A 21,233-nucleotide genomic window follows, 5' to 3' on the forward strand; every position below is an offset into this window, starting at 1 on the left:
CAGAAGGAGCTAGAACACAAAGCCAGGGAAACTCCTTACTGGAAGCATTTAGACAACAGCTAAACCAGAAAGAAACAATCCTAACCTTCTGGGAGTAATCCAAAGACCACTGGATATGCTGCTTCTCAGTCTAGAATTTAACTTGCTTTGTACAATCTCAAATGACTCCTAACCATGTGATTAGCTTACACATGACCTATGTCACAGACATTATGGGCCATTAGGCCTCCTCTTGTATCATAATTTATTGTATACTTCTATGTCTTCCCACTCTGGAACCATTTGTATTTACTCTGTGATATCCCAAACCTCAACACATGGAAAACAACACACCATTCAGATCACATCTACTATAGAAAATATCCACAACACCCTGCTCCCTCCAACTCCTCAAACTAAAAGACACCCCTAAAGTCACTCACCTATTTTTACCACCAGTATGTTTTTCATTGTGTGTAACCACTTGCTCCTTGAGCTTTGTTCACTCAAGGTTACCCTCGTCTCACTATGTCACTCTCTTGCCCACATAAAATCCCAAACCCTAACCCCCTCCACCCCTCGTGATGCCTTATCTCTCCCCACCCAAAAGGCGCGGACTTACCTTAGGCTGATGTCCCTGTTGCCTTCTTCATGGGATTGCTTGTACTTCCAGCAGCGCCCACTATTGAGTTCTGCTGGCACTGCAAGAGCTACCGGCCAATCAGATTGGCCGGCAGCTCTCAAGTGCGAGACTTCCTTCCACTGAGGGGCAGAAGTCCCATGCTGATCTTGTTAAGGTTACCTGCAGCATATTATTGCTGTGGGATAGCCTTTTTCAAAGTCAGTCAGTTTGCGACTGCAGTGAGGAGTAATAAATACGCACCCTGTGAAATTCAGCCCATTGAAGCCATTGGTTTTGCTTCCAGGCCCATGTCTGATTTCATCACTTTGGCATTTCGTCAAGAAGGAATGTTTGCCAATCAGTAATAAAAGTTAGAAACTGAAAACTTGATTTATGGGATTGGCTTCAAAAAGGATTTTGAAAGTGGCCAGAGAATTTAGGAAGGCCATAGGGTTGATAAAACTGTTCCAAAATTGGAGTCAATTGACTGTAAGTTTTATTATCAATGGTGGAGTATTGAGATGGCAGAGACCAAGGTTGGACAATTGACGTCTGCAGTTGTGAAATGGGACAAGGCCATGGAAATATCTGTAAATGATATGTTATATACACAAACATACAAATGATATGTTATGTATATACAAATATATGGTTCTATGATGTGTGATTTCAAGAAGCAGTAAGATAAAGCTCTTGAGGCTAAAGGGGTCAAGGGAGATGAGGGAAAGGCAGGATCAGAGTATTGAATCTGATGATCAGCCATGATCATAATGAATGGCAGAGCCAAAAGGTGAATGGTCTACTCCTGGTTCTATTTTCTATGTATGTTTCTACGTAATGATATTGAGTTCAATGCATTAAGGAATAGGAAGTAATTTTTAAAATTCATTCATCACTGCCTGCGCCAGCATTTATTGCCCATCACTAATTGCCCTTTAACTCCCCTGATAAAAATGGCATGGATGCTAAAAACATGTAACTGTTCAATTCTATCAGATGTACACCTTCACAAAGGATGGCACTGTGGCACAGTGGTTAGCACTGCCACCTCATAGCGCCAGGGACCAGGGTTCAATTCCCAGCTTGGGTCACTGTCTGGGTGGAGTTTGTACATTCTCCCCGTGTCTGCGTGAGTTTCCTTTGGGTGCTCCGGTTTCCTCCCACAGTCCAAAGATGGACAAAGGTTAGGTGGATTGGCCAATGCAAAAGTGACCCTTAGTGCTGGGGGATTAACAGGGTAAATACATGCAGTTGAGGTGATACAACAATTACAACAGGCTGCTGTGCAGAGGGACCTGGGGGTCCTTGTGCATGAGATGCAAAAACCCAGTCTGCAGGTGTAACAGGTGATCAAGAAGGCAAATGGGATGTTGGCCTATATTGCAAGGGGGATAGAATATAAAAGCAGAGGTGTCTTGCTGCATCTGTACAGGGCATTGGTGAGGCCGCAGCTGGAATACTGTGTGCAGTATTGGTCCCCTTATTTGTGGAAGGATATATTGGCCTTGGAGGGAGTGCAGAGAAGGTTCACTAGGTTGATACCAGAGATGAGGGGTGTTGATTATGAGGAGAGACTGAGCAGATTGGGTTTGTATTCGTTGGAATTTAGAAGGCTGAGAGGGGATCTTATAGAGACCTATAAGATAATGAAGGGGCTGGATAGGGTAGAGATGGAGAGATTCTTTCCACTTAGAAAGGAAACTAGAACTAGAGGGCACAGCCTCAAAATAAAGGGGGGTCAGTTTAGGACAGAGTTGAGGAGGAACTTCTTCTCTCAGAGGGTGGTGAATCTCTGGAATTCTCTGCCCACTGAAGTGGTGGAGGCTACCTCATTGAATATGTTTAAATCACGGATAGATGGATTCCTGATCGGTAAGGGAATTAGGGGTTATAGGGATCAGGCGGGTAAGTGGAACTGATCCACTTCAGATCAGCCATGATCTTATTGAATGGCGGGGCAGGCTCGAGGGGCTAGATGGCCTACTCCTGCTCCTATTTCTGATGTTCTTATGATAGGACCTGGGTGGGATTTGTGGTTGTTGCAGACTCAATGGGCCAAATGGCCTCCGTCTGCACTGTAGGGTTTCTATGATTCTATGAATTGTAACAATACCAAAGACTACACTGTCAGAGAATTGCAAGCAGAACCTGCAGGGATTTAAAGTATAGTCATACCAAATCACTGGGCAATGAGAACTGTTCCTTTCCCATATTGCCAGAGTGCTGTTACAAGTTTACCATGGAAGATCAGCAGGGTATCATAAACATTGGTATTCTTAAACTCACAGAGAGGGTGGTGTGTAAATAGAATGAGGTGGTAGAGGCAGGTACAACTACAACTTTAAAAGACATTTGAACATGTGCATGGATGGGAAAGGTTTAGCGGGATATGGATCAAATGCAGGCAAATGGGACTAGTTCAGTTTAGGAAAGCTGGCCAGCATGGATGAGTTGGGCCGAAGGGCCTGTTCCTGTGGTGTATATCTCTATGATTCTATGAACTGGCTTGCTAGAGCATATTATGAGTCAACCGCATTGCTGTGGATCTGGAATCACATGTTGGCCAGACCCTGCAAGGACATTGAGCCAGGGGCGCTTTTACAACAATCAGCATTGGTTTCATGGTGACCATTAGAATTTTAATTCATGACATTTTAAAAATTGAGGACAAATTTCACCATATGGCATTGTGGGAGTCGAACCCAGGTCCCCAAAGTCTCTGAGTTATTAGTCATGTGATGAGACCATTACACCACCATCTCCTCCACACAAGTTTGATATGGCGGGGTGATGGGTGAGCAGAACATAATGTTGGAGGAGAAGTCAGAAGCAGAATTCTGGATAAGTCTGGAACTCAGGAGACCACCAAGGAGGTCATTGGTGTTAGAATGTAACCAGTGATAACATTGGATATGTTGTAGTGTGACCAATGGTAACATGTTGTAAGGGCCAGCTGACCCAATAAACTATGCAACCAATGACGAAATGATGTGATGATCAGCTGACCAGCTGACACAGTATAAATAAAAAACTGTTGGGAATTGTTAAATTGTTTGGAATGGGCCAAGGTGAGGCCTCAAATGTTGGAGCCAGTTTTGTTATATTTTATTACCCACACCTGAAGAGTAGCAAAACTGTGACCAAGAGTTTCAGGGATGCTGAGCAAACATTATTCATAAGGACATAAGAAATGAGCAGGAGTGGACCGTACAGCCCATCGAGCCAACTCTGCCCGTCAATACAATCATGGCTGATCTTCTGTTTCAACTGCACTTTCCAGCCCGCTCCCCATCTCCATTAATTCCCTGGGACACCAAAACTCTGCCTGTCCCCGCCTTAATTAGTATTTTCTATTGTGGGCATCGCTGGCAAGATCAGCATTAATTGATCCATCCCTAATTGCCCTTGAACTGAGTAGTGTTTTAGGCCATTTCAGAGGGCTATTAAGAGTTAACCACATTGCTGTAGGCCAGACCAGGCAAGGATAGCAGATTTCCATCTGTAAAGGACATTGGTGAACTGGATGGATTTTCGCGACAATCAAATGATAGATTTATAGTCAGAATTACTGAGACTAGCTTTATATTCCAGATTTATTATTCAAATTACACTCCACCGCTGGCCTTGGTGCAGTAACTTAGGTTACTGAGTGGCCCTCAGAGGGCCGCAAGATTGAGATCAATTATGTCCCCGTGAATAAGATTAAGTACATTTAACACACACCAAATATTTCATAACGAGTTATACAAAATGTTTAATCGTTCAGATATTATCAAATGCTAAAATCAAAAAAAATATTTACACTTTGGGATGCAGAGGGAGCACACGGCTCTCACTGTCAATGTTGTGATCAATCAGCATGCACCTCCCTTCGCTTGCCCTTGCTTTACGTGTTTATCACCTCAGTTATACCAGTGGGAAAAACCTGGGCAAAACATGGGTAACAGTCAACAAAATCTGTCATGGGCTGCAATAAGAACCCAGATGTATAATGAGGATTCTTGTTTCGAGCAAGAACCTTGACTGCCTATCTGAGGATCTAATCAAAATGGCGGAAGATCAATTGACAATGGAGACAGAGCAGTTCTCCACTTTGGGTTTGCAAGTTCCTTCCATTGCCTCTCCCCTCCCTAGCTCTGTAATCCCCTCCAAGAATCCTATGGGATCTCTACACTCCTCTAATCCTGATCTCTTGCAAAATCCTCATTTTAGTTGCTCCTCCGTGGATGGCCATGCCTTCAAACTGCCTGGTTGCCAACACCCTTTCTGCACTTCTCCATCTCTCTCACTTTCCTCTTTTAAGATGCTCCTTAAAACCAACCACTTTGGCCAAGTTTTTGGTCACCTGACCTAATTCTCATCAGTGTCAAACTTTGTTTCATAATGTTTCTGTGAAGCACCTCGGGCCACTCCACTAAATTAAAAGCCTGATGTAAATATAGGTTGTTGCTATTTGAAAATGGACTTGACCATTAACCTCCTCCGATAAGGGAGAGAATCCACTCTGAATTAATTATTCAATGATTCCAGCAATAAATATGCAGAGTATTGCATATAATTTATGGAAGAGAATTAGGCCATTCGGCCCAACAGTATTTATGCTCCACATAAGCCTCCCTCACCTTGCTTCAATTCATTCCATCACCATATCCTGCTATTCCTTTCTCCCTCATGTAATTATCTAACTTCCCTTAAAATGCTACTTTGATATTTGACCACTTAATTTAACAGCAATTTCCACATTCTCATCACTCTCTGAGAGGTCCAGTAGGAAGTTTCACAACACCAGGTTAAAGCCCAACAGGTTTATTTGGAATCACCAGCTTTCAGAGCGCTGCTCCTTCATGAGACACTCACCCGATGAAGAAGCAGCGCTCCGAAAGCTCATGATTCCAAATAAACCAAATTTAACCTGGGTGTTGTGAGACTTCTTACAGTGCCCACCCCAATCCAACATCATCTCTGAGAGGTATAATTGTTAGCTGAGGCTGAATTTGGACTGAACTGTGTTCGGACATCAATACAAGAAGCAGGGATAAGATTTACCTTATTGTGGGGGGGAGTGGGGGGGGGGGGTTTCACTTCCAAGAATTAATAGAATTGATACAGAAAGTGCTGGAAAAGTTCAGCACATCTGGCAGGAACTGTGGAGAGAGAAACAGAGTTAACATTTTGAGTCCAATCTGACTTAAGTTTCCTCTTCTGTTCCAAGGAAGAATTATATTGGACACATTGGGCCCTACTTTACCATTTCAATTATAAGTGCTGGGCGGACTTGAAATTGAGAGTGTTTCAGATCTGACTTTTAGACCCGTTCTCAGGCGCCCCCCCCCCCTCCCCTCCCCCCCATACGCACTCTGCTCTGCAAAAGTATCAGTGATTCCGAATTGCGCTGCAGAAGCTTGTGGGGGGGTTTAATGCGCCCGAAACCCTGCAGTTCCAATCGGTGCCTCCAACTGCGCATGCGCAGAAAAAAAATGATAGAATGCTGCTCCCCTGCCGCATCGCTCCCAGGCCGGATAATGCCTCCCCCTGGCCCCCAAAGACATAGCCCCACCCCCACAACATTACTGACCCCCTTATTCCCCCCACTGATCACAGGCAGTGTGGCAGTGGACCCACCTCCCCCCTCAAATCCCCCCCCCCGCCCCTCCATTGATCTCAGGCAGAGAGCCGTCGGATGCTCGGCACTTACCTCCTCACTAACCCTCATTGATGGAGTGCCCAAATTGGACTTATATGCAGCATGTCTGTTTCGCGCTGATTCCAGATGGGCGAACGTGGTGGTAAAGGGGGAAGTTTCGGTAAAGTTGGGCACGCAGCCCATTAAGTCAATTTAAATGCATGCCTCATGCCTGATTTTACCAAGTTTTCATGCCTGAAAACGGGTGCAGCGCAATGGTAAAATCAGGCCCGTTAACTCGGCTTCCCTTTTCACAGAGGCTGCCAGGCCTGATGAGATTATCCACAACTTTCTGTCTTTATTTTGCTTTTATCATAGAATTGAATAGAAGTAGAAATGGTTGAAAGCTACAAGTTTTTAGGTGTCCAGATCACCAACAACTGTCCTGGTCCCCCCATGCCGACATTATAGTTAAGAAAGCTCACCAACACCTTTTCTCTCTCAGAAGACTAAGGAAATTTGGCATGTCAGCTATGACTCTCACCAACTTTTACAGATGCACCATAGAAAACGTTCTTTCTGGTTGTATCACAGCTTGGTGTGGCTCCTGCTCCAAGACCGGAAGGAATTACAAAAGGTTGAATGTAGCCCAATCCATCACACAAACCAGCCTCCCGTCCATTGACTCTATCTACACTTCCCGTTGCCTCAGCAAAGCAGCCAGCATAATTAAGGACGACACGCACCCCAGATGTTCTCTCTTCCGCCTTCTTCCATTGGGGAAAAGATACAAAAGTCTGAGGTCATGTACCAACTGACACTAGAACAGCTTCTTCCCTGCTGCCATCAGACTTCTGAATGGACCTACCTTGCATTAAGTTGATCTTTCTTTACACTCTAGCTATAACTGTAACACTACATTCTGCACTCTCTCGTTTCCTTCTCTATGAATGGTATGCTTTGTCTGTATAGCACACAAGAAATGATACTTTTCACTGTATACCAATACATGTGACAATAATAAATCAAATCAAAAATCAAATCAAAGTATTGAATATAATCAGGAGACTTAAGGAGAGAGTACAGCAGATGACATTTCAACGGATTAAGATAGCGATTAAAACAGGAGAAAAATAGGCAACATGTTCAAGACATTGTTTTTTGTAACCTTGTCCTTTGAATGATTCTTGTTCCAAAGTATTTTCATAGTCTCAGGATCAAGTTACAATTGGAGTTTCATTAATGTTTATCTCCCTCTACATGCTGTGAACCAAATGGACTGAGGTTTGTTGCTGTGCAGAATAATGTCGCCATCTATTGAACCTGTTTTTTCCCTACAGCTTTATCTATGCCGGTTGAAAATAGTCGATTAATTTCCATCACTCCTCACTTTTTTCCCGTTTATTTCTTGCCTCTTCAGCATCAATCCCAGAGTTTGCAAGGCAGATGTCTGGGTGGTTAAGTCTCTTTGACTTCCACAGAGAAGTGAATTGAAACTGCAGAGAATAACACTTAGTCTTGATCGCTCAACAATTTTTAAAGTAACTGGGTAACATCCCAGTCAACAGGACAAAGTGATTATATTGGAGTGAATGTATTTCTGAAGACATTTTCAAATGGATGTAGGAGAGGTTGGTGAGTGGGCCAATATAGTAATAGTATATGGGTTTACACCACTGTTCACCTGCTTACCCCAAGCTTTTGTGGCTTTTGCTACCAAATAAACCTGTTGGACTTTAACCTGGTGTTGTTAAACTTCTTACTGTGTTTACCCCAAGCTCACCAGGGCTGTGAAGGCAGCTAAAGCTGAGACTGCGTCAGATCATAATCACAGAAACCAATTTCTTTTTGAAAATCCATTTGAAACAAATGCTAAAATAATGAACATTGTACACTGATGGATTCAGAATTATGCTGCATCCAACTGCACTAGCCTCAAACCTCACAGGAGTATAGCCTGACACTGCGATATCTATATTTTTGTATGATTATCTCACCGCTTGTGTGTGTGTGTGTATGTGTTTCTGTATGTATGTCTGTGTGCGTGTCTGTTTGTGTGTGTGCACGTGTGTTTGTGTGTGTTTGTGTGCATGTGTGTGTCTGTGTGTGTTTGTCTGTGTGTGCATGTTTGTTTGTGTGTGGGTGTTTGTTTGTGTGTGTATGTGTTTCTGTGTGTGTGTCTTTGTGTGCGTCTGTGCGCGCGTGTGTGTTTGTTTGTGTGTGTGTGTGTTTGTGTGTTTGTGTGTGTGCGTCTTTGTCCATGTGTGCATGTTTGTTTGTGTGTGTGTGTGTTTGTTTGTGTGTGTTTGTTTGTGTGTGCTTTTTGTGTGTGTGTGTTTGTTTGTGTGTTTTTGTTTGTGTGTTTGTGTCTGTGTGTGTATGTGTTTCTGTGTGTATATGTGTTTCTGTTTGTGTGGCTTTGTGTGTGTCTGTGTGTGTGTTTGTTTGTGTTTGTGTGTGCGTGTGTGGGTCTTTGTGTGTGTGCTTGTGCGTGTGTGTTTTTTTGTGTGTGTGTGTGTTTGTTTGTGTGTGTCTGTGTGCGTGTGTATTTGTATGTGTGTGTTTTTTCGTGTGTGCATCTATGTGCATGTGCGTGTGTTTGTGTATGTGTATGTTTGTGTGTGTGTGTCTGTGTGTGTGCGCGTATGTGTTTGTTTGTGTGTGCTTGTGTGTGTGTGTCTTTGTTTGTGTGTGTGTGCACATGTGTGTCCATGTTAATGTGTGTGTGTATGTTTTTGCGCGTGTGTGTTTATTTGTGTGTGTTTGTGTCTGTGTGCGTGTTTGTCTGTGTGGGTGGGTGTGTCTGTGTGCACGTGTATGTGCACATGTGTGTCGGTGTTTGTGTGTGTGTGCGTGTGTGTGTGTTTGTGTGTGTTTGCATGTGTTTGTGTGTGTGTTTGTCTGTTTGTGCCTGTGTGTGTGCACATGTGTCCGTGTTCATGTGTGTGTTTCTGTGCATGTTTGTTTGTGTGTGTTTTTTTGTGTGTGTCTGTTTGTTTGTTTGTGTGCGTGTGTGTCTGTGTGCGTATGTGTGTGTTTGTTTATGCATGTGTGTGTTTGTGTGCGTGTGTATTTGTGTGTTTTTTTGTGTGTGCGTGTGCATGTTTGTTTGTGTGTGTGTGTGTATGTGTGTGTGTCTGTGTGTGTGCTTGTCCGTGTGTGTGTGTCTGTGTGTGTCTTTGTTTGCATTTGCGTGTGTGTGTGCATGTGTGTGTTTGCGTTCGCGTGTGTGTGTTTGTTTTTGCGTGTGTGTTTATTTGTGTATGTTTGTGTGTGTTTGTGTGCATATTTGTCTGTGTGTGTGTGTGCGCACGTGTGTGTGTCCATGTTTGTGTGTGCATGTGTGCGCGTGCATGTGTGCGCATGCATGTGTGGATGTGTGTTTGTTTGTGTGTGTTGTGTCTGTGTGTGTTTGTCTGTTTGTGCCTGTGTGTGTGTGTGCACGTGTGTGTCTGTGTTCATGTGTGTGTGTGTGTGTTTCCATGTCCGTGTCCATTTTCGTATGTGTGTGTGTGTGTATGAGTGTATGTGTGATGAAAGGTCACAGACCTGAACTTTCAGGATGGCAAGCGCTCGGCATCCACATCCCACCGATTCTGACAGACCCGCTCTATTTTAAACTCAACTGAGCGTTGACTGGCAGCATGCAAAACTTCCATCCATCCATGGAGAGCTGGCAGCCAATCAGATTGGCTCATAGCTCTCTAGCTCCCTCCAGACACAGCCCTCAGATTGATCCGTCCCTCCTTCACGCCCAAGATCAAGATGTTTAACTTCTATTTGGCACTCTAATCCAACTGGCACCCTCCAGACTAGAAATTGAGACTGGGTGGGAAAAGGCCATTAAGCAGCCACATAAAGATTTAATGGGGGCCTGGGCAGGCTTCCCGTCTGAGGCCCTGCTCACTCCACCATAAAATTATATCTAGGTCGGGGTGGGCAAGATCCTGGAGGGAATCCTGTTAAAGCAATTGACCTCTCCCCCGCCACCTCAGAACCCGCCTGCGGCCATGTGGGGCGGGAGGGGGAGCTTGTAATTCTGGCCATTGACTCTATTTCTCTCACCACAATTGGCGCCAGGCCTGCTGAGTTGCTGCAGCATTTAGTTTTTATTTCAGAATTGCAGCATATGTGGTATTTCATCATTGCACAAATATAAATTGTTAAAATCCATTCATGATTACTGTGCAAGAATGAAGCACAGTGTGTGCAGCAAGGGTTTATGTGAAGGGTGTGATGCTCCCTTCACCAGGAAACAATCGCTTCCATAAGATCCTGATTGAATGCGAATATGTTCAACTCATGGGCTGAATTTTCCGATGCCGCCAATGGCATATCCCTCCCTCCCCGTTGCAGGTTTCCTGGCGGGGGGGAGGGGGGGGGGCGGGGGGGTGGGGGTGCATTCAACAGGAAACCCTGGTAACGACCCAAAAATGCCACTGCGGGTTGCGCGGCAAATTGTTTTTTGTTTTATGGCCATGTTCTCTGGTTTCTTCTTCTTTACAAAACATCTCTCAGTGTTCAGATGACCACCTCCCTTTATCAACACTTGGACTGCGCCCTTCTTTCATCATTATTATAGTGAGGGTACCTTTAGAATGTGGATGCACTGGATTTAGATTTCCAGAAGGCATTTGACAAGTTGCCACATCAAAAGCTATTCCACAAAATAAGAACTCATGGTGTTGGTTGGAACATATTGGCATGGTTAAAAGATTGTTGAACTAACAGGAAACAGGGAGTTTGGATAAATGGGTCATTTCTGGGTTGGAAAAGATGTGACAAGCGGAACGCAGGTACAGAGGGATCTGAGTGTCCCGGTATATGAATCACAAAAGACTAGCAAAGCAAATGGAATGTTGGTGTTTATTGCAAGGTGAATGGAATATACAAGTAGGGATCTTTTACTACAGTTGCACAAGGTGTTGGTGAGTCCACATCTAGAGAAACAACAGTTTCTGCCTCCTTATTTGAGAAAGGATGTAAATGTGTCAGAAACAGTTCAGAGATGATTCACTCGACTGATACCTGGGATTGGGGCTTACAGGAGGGTTCTTTGGAACAATATGTAGATAGCCCGACTAGAGAGGGGGCTATACTGGACCTAGTACTGGGGAATGAGTCCGGTCAGGTCTTCAAAGTTTCGGTAGGGGAACATGTGGCAAATAGTGACCACAATTCTGTTAGCTTTAGGATAGTGATGGAAAAGGATGAGTGGTGTCCCAAGGGTAAGGTGTTGGATTGGGGGAAGGCTAACATTAGTGGGATTAGGCAGAAATTGGCAGCTCTTGATTGGGAGAGGCTGTTTGAGGGTAAATCCACATCTGGCATGTGGGAGTCTTTTAAGGAACAGTTGTTAGGGCTGCAGGACAGGCATGTGCCTGTAAAAAGGAAGGATAGGAAGGGTAGGATTCGAGAACCGTGGATAACCAGGGAAATTGAGGGACTGGTCAAAAAGAAAAGAGAGGCGTATGTTAGGTCCAGGCAGCTAAAAACGGAGGGAGCTCTGGAGGAGTACAAAGAAAGTAGGAAAGAACTCAAACGGGGAATTAGAAGGGCAAAAAGGGGTAATGAAATGTCCTTGGCAGACAGGATTAAGGAGAATCCCAAGGCATTTTATTCATACGTTAGGAACAAAAGGGTTGTCAGGGAAAAAATCGGACCTCTCAGGGACAAAAGTGGGGAATTGTGCTTGGAGCCCAAAGAAGTAGGGGAGATCCGAAATGAATACTTTGCGTCGGTATTCACAAAGGAGACTAGGAGTGTCTCGGAGGGGAGTGTTGAACCGTTGGAGAAAATCTCCATTACAAGGGAGGAAGTGTTAGGTTTGTTAGAGAATATAAAGACTGACAAATCCCCAGGGCCTGATGGAATCTATCCAAGGCTGCTCAGGGAGACGAGAGATGAAATCGCTGGGCCTCTGACGCAAATCTTTGTCTCGTCACTGGACACAGGTTGGTCCCAGAGGATTGGAGGATAGCTAATGTGGTCCCGTTATTTAAGAAGGGTAGGAAGGATAACCCGGGTAATTATAGGCCGGTGAGCTTGACGTCCGTGGTGGGGAAGTTGTTGGAGAAGATTCTTAGAGATAGGATGTATGCGCATTTAGAAAGGAATAAACTCATTAACGATAGTCAGCATGGTTTTGTGAGAGGGAGGTCATGCCTCACTAACCTGGTGGAGTTTTTTGAAGAAGTGACTAGAATGGCTGACGAGGGAAGGGCCGTGGATGTCGTCTATATGGACTTTAGTAAAGCGTTTGACAAAGTCCCTCATGGTAGGCTGGTGAAAAAGGTTGGATCTCATGGGATAAAGGGGGAGGTGGCTAGATGGGTGGAGAACTGGCTTGGTCACAGAAGACAGAGGGTGGTAGTGGAAGGGTCTTTTTCCGGCTGGAGGCCTGTGACTAGTGGTGTTCCGCAGGGCTCTGTATTGGGACCTTTGCTGTTTGTGATTTATATAAACAATCTGGAGGAAGGTGTAACTGGGGTGATCAGTAAGTTTGCGGATGACACAAAATTGGCAGGACTTGCAGATAGTGAGGAGCATTGTCAGAGGCTACAGAAGGATATAGATAGGCTGGAAATTTGGGCAAAGAAATGGCAGATGGAGTTCAATCCTGATAAATGTGAAGTGATGCATTTTGGTAGAAATAATGTAGGGAGGAGCTATACGATAAATGGCAGAACCATAAAGGGTGTAGATACGCAGAGGGACCTGGGTGTGCAAGTCCACAGATCCTTGAAGGTGACGTCACAGGTGGAGAAGGTGGTGAAGAAGGCATATGGCATGCTTGTCTTTATAGGACGGGGCATAGAGTATAAAAGTTGGGGTCTGATGTTGCAGATGTATAGAACGTTGGTTCGGCCGCATTTGGAATACTGCGTCCAGTTCTGGTCGCCACACTACCAGAAGGACATGGAGGCTTTGGAGAGAGTACAGAGGAGGTTTACCAGGATGTTGCCTGGTATGGAGGGGCTTAGTTATGAGGAGAGATTGGGTAAACTGGGGTTGTCCTCCCTGGAAAGACGGAGGATGAGGGGAGACTTAATAGAGGTGTATAAAATTATGAAAGGCATAGATAGGGTGAACGGTGGGAAGCTTTTCCCCAGGTCGGTGGTGACGTTCACGAGGGGTCATAGGTTCAAAGTGAAGGGGGGGAGGTTTAACACAGATATCAGAAGGACATATTTTACACAGAGGGTGGTGGGAGCCTGGAATGCGCTTCCAGGCAAGGTGGTGGAGGCGGACACACTGGGAACGTTTAAGACTTATCTAGATAGCCACATGAACGGAGTGGGAATGGAGGGATACAAAAGAATGGTCTAGTTTGGACCAGGGAGCGGCACGGGCTTGGAGGGCCGAAGGGCCTGTTCCTGTGCTGTATTGTTCTTTGTTCTTTATCCTCTGGGAAAAGGTTGGGCAGGCCGAACCTCCATCTGTTGGAGTTTAGAAGATGGGAAGGTGATCTCATTGAAATGTTTAAGATCCTGAGGGGAGTTGACAGAGTGGATGTTCAGAAGATGTTTCTCCTTGTGCAAGAGACTAGAATGAAGGGATACCGTTTAAATAATGAGCTTCCATTTTAGATGGAGATGATTTTTTTTCTCTTAGCGAGTCATGAATCTTTGGAACTCTTCCCTGGAAAATGATGGAGGCAGGGTCAATTACTATTTTAATGGTGAGGTAGATAGATTCTTGACTAACAAGGGAGTCAAAGGTTATTGGCGTAGGCAGAATATGGAATTGAGGGGTAGACAGGAAATTAGAGGCCACAATCAGATCAGCCATGAAGTTATTGAATGGCAGAGCAGGCTCGAGGGGCTGAATGGCCTTCTTACTGGCACCTCATTCATATGTTCATATGTTAGTGTCCCCAGAAGTACCTCAGCCAAGTGAGAATTAATCAAATATACATTGAAACAGTGAGTTTCCTTAAGCTATTTACTAAAGAAGTATCCCTGCTAACACCAACACGCGTGCGCACACATACCACACACACACCACACACACTCTTATAGCAATGTTCCCAATTCATGGGCATTGAAGCCAACAGGAATATACCTATTGGGGGTCAAATTAGCTCAGTTGGTTGGACAGCTGGTTAGTGATGCAGAGCGATGCTAACAGCGTGGGTTCAATTCCCATACCAGCTGAGATTATTCATTCTCAACCTTACACCTTGCCTGAGGTGTGGTAGTTGTCAGGTTAAATTACCACCAGTCAGCTCTCCCCATCAAAGGGGAGCCTATGGTCATCTGGGACTATGGCAACTTTAATGCACCTATTGCCACTTTAATTAAGATCAGTTCACCCAACACAGACAGGAGATTGATCCTGCAACCTGTCCAGTCTGTATAATTACAGAAACTATTAATGCCAACTATTACACTTAGACCATTTGTTTGACTGATTTCGCTTTCGCCTAGGGAAGCTACTCCAGTATAACAATGACCGTCACCAACAAGGGTGAGCCTTCCTTGACATTCATTCATTCATTGACATACCCCAAGAGAAACCTTCTGTGATACAGCTCAAACAAAGCTCTACCACAGCTCTCTAACACAGCAATGACAGGGATGCCATTTAAATACAGCTCTCCACTCTAAATCACAGATACAGACTGCTTACAGTTATTCAATATATAGAACATTGTTTTAAAATTCCAATCTTGCCTATGGAGGTTTATTATTAAACCTTCACCCAAAAGCTTGTCTGTGATCTTGCTGGGAAACTGTCTGTTCTTCTAAAAGATAAACAACCTTGCTGTTGTTCTGTTGATGTCAGGACCTTGAGGGACTAGCAGATGATTTTTACTATAATGCAGGGAGTTAAATCTATCCCCTTTTCACCAAATCCATTAATTCACTCTTACATTCTGCCGTTTTGCCCTTGGCTTAGTTCAAGGTCGCCAACTTTCTTTCCCTTTACACTACTCTTTTCATAACTACTTTTTAAAACAGAAATCAAACATTTCTATTTGATTCTCAGCATTAACAAATGTTGTTTGTTCGTTCTTTCCCATAAGCATCAGGTAAATTCCATTTTAAATGCTCGAAGTAGCAACTCATGCCCAGGTGTTTATCAATTACAATTTCAAAAGCAGGCCTGGTGGTTTCCTGAAATATAAAGGGCAGGATTTTCCTACTGCGCTTGCCCCGAAACTGGAAAATCCCACCCGAGGTCAATGGACCTTTGCATAGTCTGCCCCCTCCACTCCCCCCCAACCCCCCACCCCCTCCCCCACCCACTCTTCCCCATTACGATTCCCATAGCAGGCAGGATGGGAAAATTCCAGTTGAAATCTTTTATTATCTGGCTTCATTCCTATGTGGCTCTGCCTCCTCAACTTCATATGGTAATGGTCTGGCCTACCTGCACTGCTTTGGCAGCACTAACCTGCCAGCATGCCTCTGCCTCCTACACTTGTGCTCCCTGTCCTGAGTTCTCCTTTCAGATTCTTTTGTTACTCAACCATACCATCCTTGGGCAAGCTTTCTGCACTAACAGGGTGGTAAATGCAATGGTGGTAAATGCAGAGCCTTTCTGACCCTATACAAATATCCTGCTGACTAACCAAATTGGTGTGGTGGGCTTCTTCTAACTAACCACAGGAGATCCAGGGATAAGTTACATTAGTTTATTCATGATTCAGGCATGGAGGAAACTACCCCAAAGAAACCAATGGAGGAGAACCCTCCTGTGGCACAGCTCAAACAAAGCTCTAATGCACCTCTGCAAACAGCAATTACAGAGACAGCATTCAGATACAGCTCTCAGCTCAAAGTCACCAATACAGACTGTTTACACAGTTATTCAATAGACAGAACATGGTTTTCAAATTCCAATCTTGCCTACATGGATTTATAATTAAACCTTCACCCAAAAGCTTGTCTGTGATGATCTAGCTGGGAAACTGTCCATTCTTCTAAAAGGTAAACAGCCTTGCTGGCAAGTTCTGTTGATGTCAGAACATTGAGGTACTAGCAGATGATTTTACTCAATGTAGGGTTATTAAATCTATCCCTCTTTCAGCAAATCCATTAATTCATTCTTACATTCCTCCCTTTTGGCGCTTGGCCTAGCTCAAGGTAGCCAACTTCCTTCCCCTTTATACTACTCTTCTCACAACATATTTTTAAAACAGAAAACAAATCCATTAATTCATTCTTGCAAGTGATAAGGGGTGATATTAATGCAAGTTTCTCCTCCTTGATATGGAGACTGCTTATCTCATAGAAACTTATAAAATCCTAACATGGTTAGACAGGATAGATTCAGAAAGAACGTTCCCAATGGTGGGGGAGTCCAGAACTAGGGATCATAGTTTGAGAATTTTCTTCACCCAGAGGGTGGTGAATGTGTGGAATTCACTACCACAGAAAGTAATTGAGGCCAAAACATTGCCTGATTTCAGGAAGAAATTATATATAGCTCTTGGGGCTAAAGGGATCAAGATATATGGGAGGAAGGGGGGGGGGTTCAAGATATTGAATTTGATGATCAGCCATGATCAAGATGAATGACAGAGAAGGCTTGAAGGGCCGAATGGCCTACTCCTGGTTCTAGTTTCTATGTTACTTCAATTAACCTGAAAATTGATCCAATTATTGTTGCCAAAAACGAATCTCATTCTAAACTCTATCCGGTGCTTTGGGCATTGCACGGAACAAGGATTAACCAACCGGTGCACAATTGAGTCACGGGCTAATGGAGTTAGTTTTAGAAATGGTCCCATTGTAAATATGGATTTGATCCCAACAATCAGCCATGATTGAGTGGCAGAGCAGACTCGATGGGCCGAGTGGCCTAAGTCTGCTCCTATGTCTTATCGCCTTATGGTCTTAATACTGGTTTTGGATAATTTTGCTAATTAGTTCTACATGTCACGTTGGATTCCAACCCTGTCCGCGTATTGGTTCTGAACCCTGAGTCGTATTGTTGTAAATTACCCACCACCTTCATCTCACTACTGCCTCCTTCGGGTCAATTAGGGATGGGCAATGCCGAGCCAGCGATACAAATGAATAAAACAGAATTGTGGAGCCCTGGTGAGGAGTCTCAGTGAACTCTGGCGCTGTCCACAGCCCTGGTGCTGAACGCAGCTGAACGCAGTGCTCAGAGTGGCGCTCTGCCGCTCATCCCTGTCGCTGTCCAGCGCTGCGGTGCTGAATCTCAGTGCTGAGGATTGGCGCTGTGCTATTGCACACAGCCGCTACCCGGCGCTGTGGAGTGTATGTTGGAGCTGGAGCCGTCTCGATTTTGCTTCTTTGACAATCTCCCGCTCTCAGTGAGAATGTAAACGGCGATTCCCTTCCCTGCCACTCACTGAGCGATGAGACCGGGACATCCGGCATCTGCACCGCACCACCATGGACGAAGACCTCTTCCAGCTTCGGCACCTACCGTAAGTCGAAGTCCCTCAACCCATGTACATAGACAAACAAGAATAAGTCTGTGTTTGGCGACATGGGCACTAGGCCTGTGCATCCCCCAGCCAGCCTGAAATATCAAACCCTCATTCAGATTCTAGTCACCGGCCGCGATTGTGTAAAGAGCAGCACCGAGACCAATTAACATTGACTTTGAAATTAAACAGATGGTTAGGGCGCACGCTAAATTTAATGTTTAATGGTATTTAAAAGTCTGCAATGTTATTGAGTGGGAGAGTGTTGTCAGTGAATTGATTCAAAAGAAAGACAAAACATTAAAGTCTGAATGGTATAAAAATCAGGAAATTAAAAATATGCCTGATAATATGGTTTTGATGATGGTCAGTTTGAAAAATTATCTGTTATTGTTAAACTAATTAACTCATGGAATGGAACATGCCGATTGAGCCTATTCAAAAATGCATTGTCTAAAATTAGTTTTGTCTAACCAGCTGTTATTTAACCTTATTTCCCACTTTGCATAAAAATTCTATTTGCTCCATATGTACTGACTGAGTGAGTCCATTCTGTATTTTAAATATCTTCACAGGGGCAATCAAATCACAAATCTCCAACGGGATTAATTCCGATATTTATATTGTGATAAAGACTCAAAGCTTGTGGCTAGTTCTTAGATTAATGATAGTTGCTGTGGTTCAACTCTCAGGAAGTACAGATGTAGGCAGCCCTTGTCTCTTTAAAGATGCTATTGCTTTGAAAAAGTGGATTATTTAAATATTGATACAAGGTGTATATTTTACTAACGGGCTGTCGCAAATTGAATGTCTTTAAAAGCTTTAACATGTAATCCAAACTATTTTTTAAAAATTCAAATTATATGTGAATCCTGCTGCAACAATTTCAAAATCAGTGTCAGGGACATTTGGCTGTGTTTTTACTCTCTGTGTGGATTGTCATTTTATGTATATAAGTCAGTGTGGACCATGGATGAGATATTAGCTTGTTTTGTATTCATTGTCTTGACAGTAGGATATGACATTAGGATTTAGTCTTTGGCTCGATGCCAAGACATTTTAGTTGGCTTTCAAGCTTAGCACTGTTTTTAATAATTTGTAACATATTTGAAAATTTTTGAATTCCAAAGAAGTCATATTGGACTCAAGATATCAACTCTGTTTCTCTCTCTCCAGATGCCACCAGACCTGCTGAGTTTTTCCAGCACTTTCTGTTTTTATTTAAGATCTCCAGCATCTGCAGTCTTTTGCTTTTATTGCTATGTTATTTGAAGAGAGAGTATGATAAAAAAAAACACTTCAGTCCTTGAATGATTAATACAGAGTGTTCTTAAACATCACAATTAATAATGTAAATATAATTACAGAAGAATGTAACTATGACCAAATGGTCCTTGACATTATCCTTTGTCTCAGGGAATGAAAAATATTTGAATACAGCCCAATTTATTTGTATGCCAGTCCAATGCACTGACACTGCATAAGCAAAGCTTCAATGAAATCCCAAAACTTTTCAATTCTTCCTTCACAGAGTTGTGCAATTATATCTGTACATAAAATAAAATATTGTGGATGCTGGAAATCCGAAAAATACAAAGTTTATCCAGCATTTTCATCCCTGTTGTGTGCCTATCAAATCATTAGTGTGGCACAGTGGCACTAGGGCGATGCAGTGGCACAGTGGTTAGCACTGCTGACTCTCTGTGCCAGGGATCCGGGTTCAATTCTGGCCTTGGGTCACTGTCTGTGTGGAGTTTGCATGTTCTCCCTTTGTCTGCATGGGTTTCCTCCAGGTGCTCTGGTTTCCTCCCACAGATGTGGAGATGCTGACATTGGACTGGGGTAAGTCCAAAAGTCCAAGTTCCTCCCACAGTCGAAAGATGTGCGGGTTAGGTTGATTGGCCGTGCTAAATTGCCCCTTAGTGTCAGGGGGATTAGCGGGGTAAATGTGTGGGGTTACGGGGATAGGGCTTGGGTGAGATTGTTGTCAATGCAAGCTCGATGGGCCAAATTACCTCCTCTGCACTGTAGGGATTCTATAATCTCTGTATATTTTATTTGTACATGATATATAGACTGCATCCAGGATAAGAAGACTATCTGGCTGCTCTCTGTTTATTTCTGCCTTCTTTGGTTGGATCTCTGTGCAACACACCATCACCTCCTGAATCAGAAACCTCCAGCCATTTTGGGAGTCCCCTCGCATATCATAAATTAACAGTCAACACACCCCACCCCCCCACCACTCCCCATAGGCTCCATGATCAACAATTATTATCCAATAATCATTTACACTTATTTTTCCTCTGCTGTGATCACCTAATTTCCCAGAAATCAATCCAACACGGTCTGACAGGGCTAGAAGGAATGAGTTTGCAGTAGCTGCTTTGGAACTCTGTTTCATTGGCCTGGGAAAATAAAAAGTTTTGTATAATCAATCTCAGATTCTGTTTTATTTAATGTACTCCAATTCCACCTAAATCCATCACTCCGAATATCACCTTTAATGGTGTTTATGGCTTAAGTAACATTAACTACCTGAATCAGATCATCTGCGAGTTAACGTTCTTCCACTGGGTTCAGAAGCAAGGCCTAGTTTATTATTCTTCTGCAATGAAGATCATTTTTGTTGATTTTCTCTGTATCTTCTCCAGAGTCACTGTGACCCTCTCAATGCCAGAGCCTGACACAGTGCTCCAAATTTCGGCACAAAATGTGCTCTACATTTTTGGCACTATCTGCGTGTTGTTAATATATCCCCAGTATTATGCGTTAGTTTTATAATGATTAGTCTGGACAATATGCTAAAGAATGTGGTTTCTTTGCTCTTGGTCACAATAACCTTGGCCCTAAATCTTGAGCAAATGTTCAATGCAAGCTTCCAAATGTTGCTCACTCATTAACCTTTAACCTACATTCACACATCTTATATTCTATGATCTAATACAAGCCTGCGTAAGTAACAGTACACTTGCCTACTCTAAAATGCACTTGCCAGTCTTGGTGCAATCTATCCTAATCCGAATTGCAAACTCCCTCCTCTTGTGTTGTTGACTCTTTCACGCCTTTTGATCACATCTGCAAACAGAATTATTGTGCAATGAGAAGGGGCTTCATTTAAAACCACCCTTTGTTTGTTGTTTAATCTATTTATATCTACTTTCCCATTTTATAAATGTGGAACGTTATCAAAAGCCTTTTATAAATCCAATTTAATAATACTTACTCAGTCTCCTTGTTGCACCGTTCTCATCACCTCTTTGTAAATTGAATTGGAACCTCTCCTTTCTGAATCTGTATCCATTGTAACCTTTACATATTCCTATTCAGAGACTTTCTATTAATGTCCCCTGTGCAGAGATGGTTTATAGTTCCCAGGTTTGACTTTACTCCTCCCCTGAATAAAGAGATCACATTTGTTTCTATTCATACATCTGAACACAACAATCCCTATTTTAAGTGAGGTATTTTGCTAGGGTATCGCATCATCCCCATCCTGTTTTTGAATATCTTGAGATAAACCAGTTCTGGCCTTGCTGCGTTTTTACTTCCAGGCCTTTGAGTCATTTGAAAGAATACATTATAATAGGAAACTCAATTGT

General features: G+C 43.4%; 1 protein-coding gene across 1 annotated transcript in view; it reads left to right on the forward strand.

Annotated features, from left to right (window-relative positions):
- Positions 1–17,596: 17,596 nt before the first annotated feature.
- The window catches only part of svopa (SV2 related protein a), a 41,096-nt gene continuing 37,459 nt past the window's right edge, over positions 17,597–21,233 (forward strand). The window contains exon 1 of the mRNA XM_078226113.1: positions 17,597–17,631. Within this exon, the coding sequence (XP_078082239.1) occupies positions 17,597–17,631 (35 nt within the window). The remainder of the gene's footprint in view (positions 17,632–21,233) is intronic.

Source organism: Mustelus asterias, chromosome 13, assembly GCF_964213995.1.
Source record: "Mustelus asterias chromosome 13, sMusAst1.hap1.1, whole genome shotgun sequence".
Classification (NCBI taxonomy): domain Eukaryota; kingdom Metazoa; phylum Chordata; class Chondrichthyes; order Carcharhiniformes; family Triakidae; genus Mustelus; species Mustelus asterias.